Here is a 13,196-nt window from a genome sequence, read left to right on the forward strand (position 1 = left end):
AGTAAAATTAGTTGGGAACATCAGACACTGTGGAATATCTATCTATCATCTATCTATCTATCTATCTATCTATCTATCTATCTATCTATCTATCTATCTATCTATCTTTGTGTATTAGGGACAATATACTGCTGAGCCTCATTCGTTTCAATAGATCAGATTTCCCCAAACCAGCTAATTTGCTGTTTTATCTTATTCTCCTACTTCCACAAAAAAGATAATTAGAACAAAAAGAGGGGACACCTAACTAAAATAAAGGCCCTTAACATTCATAATCTAGCTACCAAATTAGGTAAAAGTAAAGCTTTTAAATTCATAACCTAGCCAGTGATTTATGAGCTATTAATTATTGCCATCTTGTCTTTTCATTAACAAATCAAGATCCAGTCATGTACACAAGCTCACATTTGTGTACTCAGCTCCCATGTCAGTAACATTTCAGCAAATAATTGTAAGACACCTAATCTACTAGTTATGTCCCAACTTTCACTGGGAAAAAAATCCAAGCTGTAAATGTAACACAGTGTTCCTCAGGCTAGACATTTCCTTCCCCATTGTTTTTACAAGCATTCTTATTCTATATGAAGCATGACTCACTCATTTCTCAGTCATGGGTAAAATGTACAGTATGTGTAAACATTCTTGTCAGAAAAGTTCAATGTTCATGCAAGGGAAAAGCAGCAGAGGGTGGAATCCAATAGGAAATGGTGAACTGGGGCTGTGGTGGTGGGGAATAAGTTTACTCTTCCTTTTCTTGTCTGTACCGCTTCCCCTCCCAGAAGAGAACTGGTTGACAACAGGGAAATTGCAGTTTACATACCACACCAAGTAGGCTGTTATCTTTTCATGTTACTCACGCAGCCATGTACTTGGGACATACTGGGAAGCCCCTTGGATGAATAATTCAAATACAAGTTCCATCACCTCCTATAGTCTACATGCAGAAAGAGCTGGATACATTAGTAGTGAAGTTTCAGGTGCCCAGCTCTTACCCTGCTGTTTCTACTCTTGGATAAATTCTCACTCACAATATATGTGGTTTATGTCCTTGTGTCTACTTTAAAGGCTTTTGGTAAACACAACACCCTTGTATGTTCTGAAGAGATGGAAGCAGACACGGAGAGCAAGAAAAGCTCAGACAATCTCTTGGAGGTAAGTGAATGCATTCCTTGGACAACCGTTTCAGTTCAGTTCATCATGGACAGTGATGCTGGTGGCAATTCACTCCTTTTATTTCAAGGTAGAATGACAAATGTTATAAATGTGAATGTGTCAGTATATGTTACTGTACTGAAGAAAATAGTTTCAAATATTTTATTGTAACATTAAAAAAAAACAATTGCATACTATAGAAGGGAAATCACAGAAGGCCTATTTCTATTATTTTAAATGACATATGCTACCCTAAAAGCATGTTAATAGGTTTAGTTTAATCATGAATAACATTTGTTGTTTCTAAACAGGAAAAATAATTCAATGTATTTCAAATATGTGATTTCATGTTTCTGCTTCATGTTCAGTGAAGTCAAATCATATTGTCTTAAATTCAAGAACCCTGTAGTTTGTCTATCATTTTGTTTTAAGTAAGTAATATTACTCTTTCATCACACCATTTTTAAAAAAAGGGTAAGCCTGTTAACAAAAACAATAAAAAGCAAAAACAAAAAAAGTAGGTGGGCATTGCATGAAGCGGTTAAATGTATCATGATGTTGTTACTTTTTTCTTTTTTTCTAACAGATTAACATAACAACTTGGATCCCCTCTACCCCAATTTTAATTATACATTTGATAGACCAATGTTTCTATTTCCTATATATGTACAATATTTTAAACTGACATTCTGTAAGTTCATCTATCTAGAGCACATCCTTCATTTTTGTGGGAATATATGTGTTGTATGTGTGTCTGTGGTTAGCATTTCATGCCCTGAACATTTAATATAGGTCACACAGTGAGCCCTCCATGCCCATAGATTCTGCATCCATGGATTCTACCATCCATGGCTTGAAAATATTCCCAAAAACAAAATCCCATAAGCAAACCTTGATTTTTCCATTGTATATAAGGAACACCATTTTACTACCCCATTATACATCATAATATTACATTACATAACTGATTAATTTTAATTGATTTTTAAAAAGAATATGAGTACGCCAACCCATGGATTTTTGTATCCATGGGAGGTCCTGGAACAAACCCCAGTGGATATCAAGGGACCACTGTGCTATATATTGAAATTAGGAAGGAAGATCCAATGGAATATATTACATTACATAACTGATTAATTTTAATTGATTTTTAAAAAGAATATGAGTACGCCAACCCAGTTCCTTTCTTTCAATGTAGCATTAAATCATCATTTAGAAATATGAGAATAAGCCACAGAAAGTCCTGTTAGGTAATGGAAGAAGAAATATGCAAACCCACAGCTCATTACAGCTTCTTCTTGAAATGCCATATTATCATTTAGCATTGGAACACAGTTAGTATAAGAGCTCTTACATTGCAGTTTATTGTAAATCTCTGCATGTGGTTACCCAGTGATTCTGCTGTGTGATCTTTGTCTTGAATGGCAATGTTGAATAACCAAACAACCAAATGTACAGCTAAAGGAACACAATCACCAATTTGAGCAGAGTGAACAAATTTACACCAGCGAAGCATATGCATCCACATGCACAGTGATAATATATATGCAACTTCACTCTTGTGGACTTGAACTGAATGCAGACATTGGACAAAAGATGTCCAGCTGCTTCAGTAGGGGGACTTATGCATGTGCAAGGCACTGACAGAAATAAAGTCACGATAGCCTCCTTGTTCCCAATTAATTCTATGCTAGAGGAAAGTAGCAAGGGAAAATAATAGTGTGTCATGGGGTGTGACAACGTGGGACTATGCCATGATCAAGGGAACTGGTAATGCTGGTTCTCTGTCTGCAATTTGGTCTAACTGAGATTGTTAAAGTCTCTTTACAATTTTGGCCACACTGACCCACTGGATAGCTTCTGATATACAAAATGAAATTGAAAATAGCAACCGGAGTTAATCTTGCTAATGGTCCAATCCTATAGATATCTAGTCCTGAATGTTATTGTTATTCCAAACTACAATAGATCCATTAAATCACTGGTGACTTTGGTAAGTCAGCACTTTTATAAATTCTCTTGATTCTAGCTGGAGATAGCAATAAGACAGATCCTGTTCAGAAGTCAGTCCCACTATGTGCAATCAAAGTTACTTCAAGATAAGGTCTTATAGGGATACAGCCTAGGAAATATTGCTCAATTGCTATTTAGAGTTGTGGTTTGCAGCTGATTCATATACAATTTAAGTACAGTTAAGCCACACTTCCTGGATTTGACTCACTTTTTATTCATGTAATTCCCACTGGCTGGGAATTGCCAAGTAGTAAGTTATCTTGTGGTTGCAACCTCAGGGCAACAGGATTGTTGCCAATGTGTAAACCCTTAATTGAAATTAATGAAAGCTTTAGAATAGTTACTATCCACTGAATGAATTCCTGGAAAGCAGCATTGTCCAGAACAAGGCATTGGCAATCACTAATGAAAGCTTAATAATGACCACTTAATGGGTTAAAATGGCTTGCTAAGAATGAATAGCATTACAGTTGACCCTCCATATCAGTGGATATGGATTCAAACTTCCACAGCTTGAAAATATTCAAAAATAAAGAAATTCCAAACAGGAAACCTTGATTATACAAGATTTACAAAACCATATTACACAAGGGACACAATTTTACTATCCCATTATATTTAATGGGCCTTGAACATCCATGTTGGTATCCACAGGGGGTCCTAGAACCAAACCCCAGCGATATCAAGGGCCCACTGTATAACATTCTAAACACTTTAAAAGATGTCCTTTTCTGATGTTACTTTTCATTTTATTTTATTGCCATGAGATGTTTAACTAGCTGGATCATTACTTAAGTCTTGAGATTGTTACTGAATACTCTGGAAATGTTATTTTGTATTGTGTAACTTTTTTCTGTTGGTAGATGGGAAGATAGACAAATGCAACTCAAAATAATGGCACTTACAACATTGCTTTTAAAGGTCCATTAAATTTGACAACATAGATAGTTTATTTCAAACTTTGGTCTGAATCAAAATAATAATCCAACTAGAATAGACCCACTGAATCAATGGGATGTTGAGTTACCATGTAGCAGTTAATGCAATAGGTTTGGTCTAGTTTGTGCTAGCAATTGGATTTTGGCCTGTTTTGTATTCAGATGCAGGCAAGCCAAAGCCAATTAAGTACTTTTTTGAATGAAAGTCGGATTTTGAATTGTGAAGAGATGTCATATAACAGAAGTGGGCAAAGCACATCCATCTAGAGGTTGTTGGACTGCAGTTCCCAGCATTCCTCAGCATTGGCTGTGTTGGTTAGGGCTGATGGAACTTGCAATCCAGCAAGATCTGGAAGGCCAATCCTTATTATAGAATATTTATCAAATTTTAATTGGACATTTATCAGCCAACACAGGGAAATTAATTTTAAGGGCAAAAAGAGGGAAAAGGGAGCACAAATGTCTCACTCTGTGGAACTCTTTAAATTTACAGTAGTCACAGAGGAGAGCAATGTGTCCCTTGGTGGATCTGGCATAGTTAAAAAAAAACCAGGACAAGTAGGCAATTCAGTTATAAACTGGGCCAGATTATTAGTGGTTCAGTTGGTGCAATTGCTCCAACTCTGTCCCTGGCTGGGATCCCAATGCCGAAGGTATAAATTCCAGCTTGCTTTTCTTCTCCAGTCACTTTCTAAATCTCTCAATGCTTGTATTAATTATTCAAGTAACATATAAAATATTGATGATGCAGGAGAACGAACTGTTGGTTTCATGGAATTTGCAGGGTTGATTAGAGATTGTTGTGATGCTAAATATTGTGTTTCACATTTTATTATTTATCAGTGCCACCACTCCTCATATAAACCACACATGAACACCAAGGGGGCCCCAGTCACCTTATTCTGGCTTTGGCCAGACATCTGTTTATCAAGCTCCCATCACTCTGTGGGTTTGGATGGTAGTAAGGATCTGTACAATTTGCCCCCACCCCATGTGGCCATAAGTCAGCCTGTGGGGGTTCCATTGCCAGTAGGGCAGTGAATCTTCCAGGATTCCATCCATATACCAAAGAAATTACTGAAGATGTGTGACCATTCCCCCAAAATAGCTTCAGCTTGTTGAACAGCTCCTATAAGGGTCAGACTAACTTCTGATCTTATCGCTATTGGAACGAGGAACATCCATTTTCTTTAGGATTCACAGCAAGGCCATGGGATGGTCCCATAGACAAATGCTGCTGCTGTATTGTCTTAAGCATAGAAAACAGCTTGGACTCTGGGATAGATAGATGATAGATAGATATTATGGTCACAGATCAGGATAACAACAGCAACAACAACAACAACAAACCAGCATACAAACACAATATACAATTTAAAAATTCATAAAAGAAATAAAAAATACACATAAATATACCTAAAAATACAGATACAGATTCTGGGACTTATAAACCAAAAAAGGAACTTTGGAAAACTCTACTCATAAGGGAACCTTTGCCTCCTTACTTCTATGCAGAGTCTGGGAAAGTTCCTTTCTGAAAAGAAAAAAAAACACAGCTCTGTTTATGCTGTGACTTCTTTTTTTAAAAAAAGCCTCAGGTTTTGTAAATACAAAGTATAAAATGTTGCTAACATTGGAGACGTTTTATAGGGTTTTCTTTTTCTTTTGTGTAACTGCTGTTCAGTACTGTACCTATTTTTCTAGGTTTAGTCATGCTTTTCAGGGACTACTAATTACACTGAAGGCACACCTAGACTTAAATATTGTAAGTTTTAGTTTCATACAAGTTTTGCATTTGTTCACTTGCAGCAAGCAGGTTAGCAACTGTCTTTTTTGATAGTATATGTTTCAGAATGGATTTTTGTTTGACAGAATTAATGTTTATTTTGTAGCATATGTTGTCAAAGAAGATACCAAGAGATGTGCTGGAACAACAAATTGTTTCACTGGAAAAGCAGAAGCAGGAGGTAATTTTAAGTAACCCATTTTTCCAACTCTCTGACTTTCCTGAATCTATCTGTTAGTCCCAACTAATATAGACCCATTGCATTAATGGGAATTTGGTAAGTTAGCACTTGTCCATTGATTCAGTGTGTCAATGATGAGCATTGCAATCCAACCCCTTGTTGCCCATTGCTGCTATAAATGGATTGGTTGGTATATTCCTAAATCCAGTTTCCCCTATATAGCAAATTGTTTGCCAGTGTGGAAGGATAATTTCACATTGGAATTGCTGTTCAGCACATGCTGGTCTTTGGATGCTACTACCAGCCATCCTGACTACAAACAAATCAGGCTGTTGACTGAGATAACAACACCTTTACAAATGCCAAGGAAAGCAACTGGCCATCCAGCACATACACTCTAGAATAATTTTCACAATGATCATAGACATTTCTAAGGAATAACGGTGGATTGCATCTATCTGTTAGCAATCTAAGCACTGTATCACTCCTAGCATTTTCTGTGATACTGTACGCATTTTACAAAGTTACCTAGTTGACAGTAAGAGGAAACCACTTTGGGAAGCAAATTATCTTGGACAAGTCGGCCGAGAAAATTTTCATCTTTATGAAAGTATAATGAAAGTATACATGACTGTTCCAAATTATTAAAAGCAGTAGAGACTGATCAACCCAGAGAATGCCACATTTAGCTTTTTTCTGTCTGGCAGTTGTACTACTAAGATAAATAAATATCTGAATATTTCAAGGATGTTATGCAAATACATCTGTTTTGCTGTGTTACTACTGAATAGAGGAAAGATTTTTTCCCCCAAGCTCTGATTTTAAGTAACCTAAGTTAAGATTAATTTTTAAAAGCAAGATTCATAAGAAACAAACAAGCACCTTACTATTATTCAGAGGATGATCTAATGCTACATTTATGCAAATAATCAGCAACATGCATTGCCAATTGGTTTGCCTGGCCTTTGGATTTGTTTTTGCTCCTTTGTGTGTGTTTTTTTTTTAAAAACTTTGCTTTTGGTTTTGCCCTGACACTTCAATTTTTGATTTCATGCATTGGCAGATTTAGCTACTTGCTTGAGCCCCTTGTTGCTATTCCTATTATTTCCACTGGAGGTGGGCATTCCTCACACTATTAAAAAAAAGGCAAAAACAGAAGAATATGTGGGAATGGTGGCAGTCACTGGATGTACTATCAGTTATCTGCAGGGTAACCTATGTCTTAGTTAGATAGCTCTGACCAATAATTCAGTCTGGTTGTGTTTTTTTAAAAATTATTTCAATACCAGTCTCCACATTGACCAAAAAAAGACATAGGCATGAGGCTGGCTTATGCCTGTGTGTGCCACCAATAAGATGCCAGTGTTAATTTGTTTACCTAGAGCCAGAGTGTTCGTGTTCTCACCAGCAATTTGTAGATTCAGCAACATTATTAATAATCATGTTAATAGTGTAATTTTCACACTATTCTCTGCTTTTAATTTCCCAATGCCTACATTTCTACCTGTAACCAAATATGCCCTCTCTATCGTTGAGTTTATGGATAATAATTCATATAGCTGATGAAGTGTCCACAGTCCCTGATCAGGAGACATTATTTTTGAATGCCTATGTGAAACCACAAGAATGGAGAAAAAACCACATATAACACATGTGGGAACTAAATGGGCTTTCAGGACTGCAAGGGGACTCTGTACATCTTAGAATTCCCTATGGGGGATTTTGACTTTAACTTTTACATTTGCACCAGTATTATGGATGAGTCATCTCATCTGCCACTTCCTAATTCATTCCTAGCTAAGACTGATGTCCTGCAAATGAGATAAAATGCTTTATGCTTTTTATGCATCAACACAGAACAGTATAGACAATATAAGGAAGAGGTTGAAAGCAGACAAAACTCACAAAGCTCTAAATGGCCAAGTGCCTGCACACTTCAATTACAACTTTTTTTCTGTGTCTGTTCCAGATGCTGGCAAATATAGACCATCTAGGTAACTGCTCACACTGCCTTGAAACTTGTTCAGTCCAAGAGTCTGTTAAACAACAAAAAACAAACCACCCCCCTTCAATATCTTCTTCAAATGCCAAAACATCTTATTCAGCATTTCATCATTACAGTGGCTATGACTAAGGACTTTATCACACAGTTTAAAAAAACGGCCAACACCGCTGGGTGGGTGCATCCCTGGTAACCTCGGGCAGGAATCTGAGTTCAGCTGGCCAGTTTGAAAAGAGGCTGGATGAACTTCGATTCTGGCCGGATGATACCATCGCTGGTGGCAAAAACATGTGCCATAAAATCTGGATGTATCCATATTTCAAATTGAATTTGGCAGTGGTAATTCGGTTTTTCAAAACTGTGCGACAATCTCCTAAAAGAAAAACATTTATAGTTCTAGATTAATCTTAATTTAAATTATTTCTGCCCTGGGTGTTAAGAAGATAGGGTAGGGTAAAATAAGATTTTAAGATTAATGTGAGAATGGTGTAGCTAAGATTTCTGACTATCCATTTCTGGTTATCCATTTTAGCTTTTGGCAGTAAACAACCAATGGGATCAACAGTTCAGGCACATGAAGCAGTGGTATGAGAAAAAGGTAAATAACTGAAACCATTTTAGTAGAACAAATGTTTTCTACCTATGTTTATATTGTGAAGTCGAAAGCTTTCATGGCCGGCATCCATATTTTTTGGTGGGTTTTTTGGGCTACATGGCCATGTGCTAGAAGAGTTTATTCCTGACATTTCGCCAGCCACAGATGCTGGTGAAACATCAGGAATAAACTCTTCTAGAACATGGCCACATAACCCCCAAAACCCACAAAAAACCTATGTTTATATTGCTTTGCTATAAGACACAGAAAATACTGAAACTTGGATATGCTGTCCTGAGGATTCTGTGAATTGTCATCCAAATGTATTTCACAGAATCACATATTCATAGAGTTGGAAGAGACCACAAAAGTCTAAGAGCTGTTGGCTGCCAATCTGTGGTGAATTTTCTATAAAGAAAGAAAAAGTTGTAGTCTTGGGACAAATATGGTGCTGGTCCTTAGTGCATTGAGGGGAAAAAAAACCCCTTGCCAGTTTCTAGCTTCAGATAGCTTAACCACTGCACTAGATAGCTTAAGCATGGCACTAGAATTTATTATTATTATTATTATTATTATTATTATTATTATTATTAACCTTTATTTATAAAGCACTGTAAATTTACCCAACGCTGTACATACAATCTTTTTAATTGGACGGTTCCCTGCCCTCAGGCTTACAATCTAGAATGCTCTGTAGTGTTTTATCAGGGCCCATATACACATGAATTGCTCAATTTGAGTTGGCACTCAATGCAATGAGGCTGACAATTCAAGGACAGGTATATGGACAAAGGAAAACAGTTTGAAAATATTATTTTTGAACTATAGTACCCAGTATCCTGTAGGGATGTGGTGGCGAAATAGTTAAGACACTCACTCTGATAATCGCAAGGTTGGCAGATCAGCTGTTCGAGACTCAGTTCAAGGGTGACACAAAATATACACAGAGTGCAAGGGTGTATGCCAGCTGTGTGTGCAGGGGTTAGGCTTATTCCTAAAATCTGTCCTCAAGGGATGGGCTATCTTGTCAGTTAACAAAGTCTGGATGTCCTTTTCCAGGAATTGACAATGCGATTCCAGACTGGTTGATAGTGTTAACTTTATTATGACCAAAACAGCGATTGGCTCAGGTTATCCCCAGGAGGGATTGACAGGGAAGTTTGGATGGGAATGCAACAGATGACCTGAAAGAAGGAAAGAATAACTGCTACACCCATCTAGATTTGATTGTCCCATTACCTGGATGTACACATGCCTTGGGACACACTCCTTTTCTCTTGAGAACCTGATCTAGTGTTCCTGGAAGATAACTGAACTCTCACAAACATGACAGCTCCAGATATGAGATATGAAAATATGGGGACCCCAAAATACAGCTCAGGGTATACAGGATGTGCTAAAAAGGTGGGACTTAAGGTGAGGATGAGAAGCAGGGTATCACATTACGTTGAGACAATACTGGGAAAATAAAAGTGGCACCACTGAAAGAAAAAGACTGACTTTGCTACAATAGCCCTCCCTGGACTGTGTCAGTCTGGGGAGTTTTGTGACTTGAGGTGAGGGTTTTTCTCCTCACACAGTACATTATACAATCTCTGCTCATGATCCACTGGACAGCTCACCACATACGTCTGAGCATCCTGGTTATGAAATCTGCCAGCTCCAGTCACTTAGCTTATTATCATTATCATTATCATTATCATTATCATTATTATTATTATTCCTATGTGGACCATTGTTTTACCCATCTCCTGCATCCTGGGGATTTATTTTTGAAAACTTGCTCTGGTTTGATATATGTGACATTTCAGGTCACAGATGTAAAAGGGAAACTGGAAGCAATGCTGAAGACTATCAAGGAACTTGAACAAGAGAGGCACCAACTGCAGGAAGAATGCAAAAGGCTGGAAGCCCTGACTTCAAAGAGGCTAGCACAGGAAATGGTAGGAGACCTGTGTATTTTCTTGTGTCTGTGTGGTGTGTCTTTGCAATTGTAGGTCTGTATCGTAATATTCATTTGTCTGGTTTATATATTGAAAGCCTATCCCGTGGAAGTGGATAGTATTTGGTAGAATTCAGTATTCAACTGAAAAATAACAGAGCACTATAAATAGCAAGCTCTGATGCAGACCTACAAAAAACCAACAATCTGGTTTTCCAGGAAGATCTTCAGAACAGAACAGTGTCTAGAATCCTGAATCTTCAACCCTACTATTTTTCTCAATGCAGTCTGCCTTGAAATTGAACTATGGTGCAATTTTCAAATGAAATGCAATAAAATGATGGTCTGTGATTTCCCACAAGATGTCATTGCTTTGGCTGGGGATTATGGGACCACTCAAACTGACTAGCTGTGACCTCTGCTGGCTGTTAGAGAGACACGTCATCCAACAACAAGGCCTTCAGGGTGGTATTTATAGATGTGGTGGGGTAAGCGCTATATTTCCTCAGCTACCTCATGCAGTTTCATGGTTTATATGTGTCACTAGAGAGTCCACAAGATAGTCAATAGAATTTCATCAGACTTTAGAGTATCTGGGAAGAAGAGCCATCCATCAGTTTTGGTGCTGTTTTCTTTTGGAGGAGTTTGGTATACTTACTTGGAATCATAATAATGATAATAAAAAGGAACACATCTGTCAGGCTGGGGGAGGGGGGGAAGGCAACCATCTGTATCAAGATATCTATGTGGTTTTTTACATTCCAGAGAGAGAGAAAAAGCCTAAAGGAAGAGAATAGGCTTCTGAGAGAAGAAACTGCCTTAGCAAACACAAAGAAGATGCATTATGAACGTGAAATAAGTCGACTCAACAAGGTGCAGATTATACTTTTTCAGCATTTTTACAACTTTGTTTAGAAATCCAGAAACATCTGCACATAATCTTAGTGGGCAGTTGCTTAATGTGTGTCTGAACTATCCACTGTGTCAAAACATGTATTTACTAAAAGAATGTTTTCTTTAGCCATTTTAATTTTGAAGGGAAAGCATCTATGGTCTGAGAAAGTTTGCCACCAAACGTGAACTTAAACTGTCATTTATAGTAAACAAAACCTTCAGTGGCAAATGGGCTTCCATCTCCCACACTAAGAGACTGCTTTAGTCTGTGGTGGGCCCAGACAGACTCCATCTAGTTTTGGACTATAGAGACCCACAGAAGTACCTACTGAGCTTGTACACTATCCATTCTATTTCATATCAGCTTTTAACTTAGTGGGGTGATCTTAAAACAGTGCTTCATAAACTGGATGATGTAGGGGACTGTCGGGGTTCCCCCAGCCAATGTGCCAGGGCCATATACTTGTGGCCATTGACTACAACTGTTTATTTTTTCCCCCTGGAAACTTGCCATGGACTGTCAACCATAAGCTCATGGGATGGCACTGGTCCATAGACCACCACTTTGAGTAGCACTGGTCTAAAATATGATGCTGGGGAACCATTTGGAGTTTACATAAAGTACATTTAGTTTGGGAAAGTATTTGGGGCTTTTTAAAATTTTAAAAAATGATACACAACACTTTCCCCCCCTGCAAATAACACCCCCCCCCCCAGACCTGAAATATGAACAATCATTAAAAAAAATTGCAATTTTAGCCAGTGGAGAGAAAACTGGAAATTTATTGTATATGAGTACAAAATAAGTGCATATTTACGTCCTGGATTTATATTCTGACCTGAGCTTCAGCCTAGGCTGCATCCACATCTACAGAAATGGTGTAGTTTGACATTGCTTTAACTGCCATGGCTCACTGCTATGGAATTCTGGGATTTGCAGTTTTGTGAGCTAGTTAGTCTTCTCTGTGAGAGAACTCTGTTGCCACAACAAACTACAAATTCCAGAATTCCATATGGTGAAGTCATGGAAGTTAAAGCAGTGTCAAATGGTATTATTTCTTCAGTGTGGATGCAGCCCTTGATCTGCCAGAAGAGCATTATTATAATGGAGTCCCATTTTTGACTTTGATGAAATGCTATTTTTGGTTTACTCACCTGCTTCACACTTTAAGTAGTCATGGTGAATTCATGTGGTGTGCTCAAGAATGTAAACATTTTAGGAAGATATGAATATTTGTAAGCGTTTAATGATCGTACAACAAATAGATGCAAGCAACTGCCTTCAGTGTCTCAGTCTATTTCCACTACATATTTACAGACTGACATCTCCACTTAAAATAATTGTATTATTTATTTGTTTATATATTTCTCCCAACATGGAACCCATCTATGGGATCACAGCATAGATTAAAATAAAGTTTAAAAGCAACGACGATAATTTTGATAATAATTTTAAAAGCTTTGAAGTGATTAAATCCTATTAAAAACACTAATTAAAATGGCATTTAAAACATAACAGTGTGCACAGCACATGCTCTCTCATATTTTTAAAAAGCACTGCAGAAATAATGCCATTTGACACCACTTTAACTGCCATGGCTAAATGCTATGGCATTCTGAGATTTGTAGTTTTCTGAGCTATTTAGCCTTCTCTCTCAGAGAACTCTTGTGCCACAACAAACTAGAATCCCAG

At 37.5% G+C, this 13,196-nt stretch overlaps 1 protein-coding gene across 1 annotated transcript in view; it reads left to right on the plus strand.

Moving 5' to 3' along the window:
• TNIP3 (TNFAIP3 interacting protein 3) overlaps positions 1-13,196 on the plus strand; it is a 78,327-nt gene that overhangs the window by 53,283 nt on the left and 11,848 nt on the right. The window contains exons 4-8 of the mRNA XM_042469765.1: positions 1,066-1,152; positions 5,996-6,070; positions 8,605-8,670; positions 10,479-10,610; positions 11,375-11,482. Of these exons, the coding sequence (XP_042325699.1) occupies positions 1,066-1,152; positions 5,996-6,070; positions 8,605-8,670; positions 10,479-10,610; positions 11,375-11,482 (468 nt within the window). The remainder of the gene's footprint in view (positions 1-1,065; positions 1,153-5,995; positions 6,071-8,604; positions 8,671-10,478; positions 10,611-11,374; positions 11,483-13,196) is intronic.

Source organism: Sceloporus undulatus, chromosome 5, assembly GCF_019175285.1.
Source record: "Sceloporus undulatus isolate JIND9_A2432 ecotype Alabama chromosome 5, SceUnd_v1.1, whole genome shotgun sequence".
Taxonomy (NCBI): Eukaryota; Metazoa; Chordata; class Lepidosauria; order Squamata; family Phrynosomatidae; genus Sceloporus; species Sceloporus undulatus.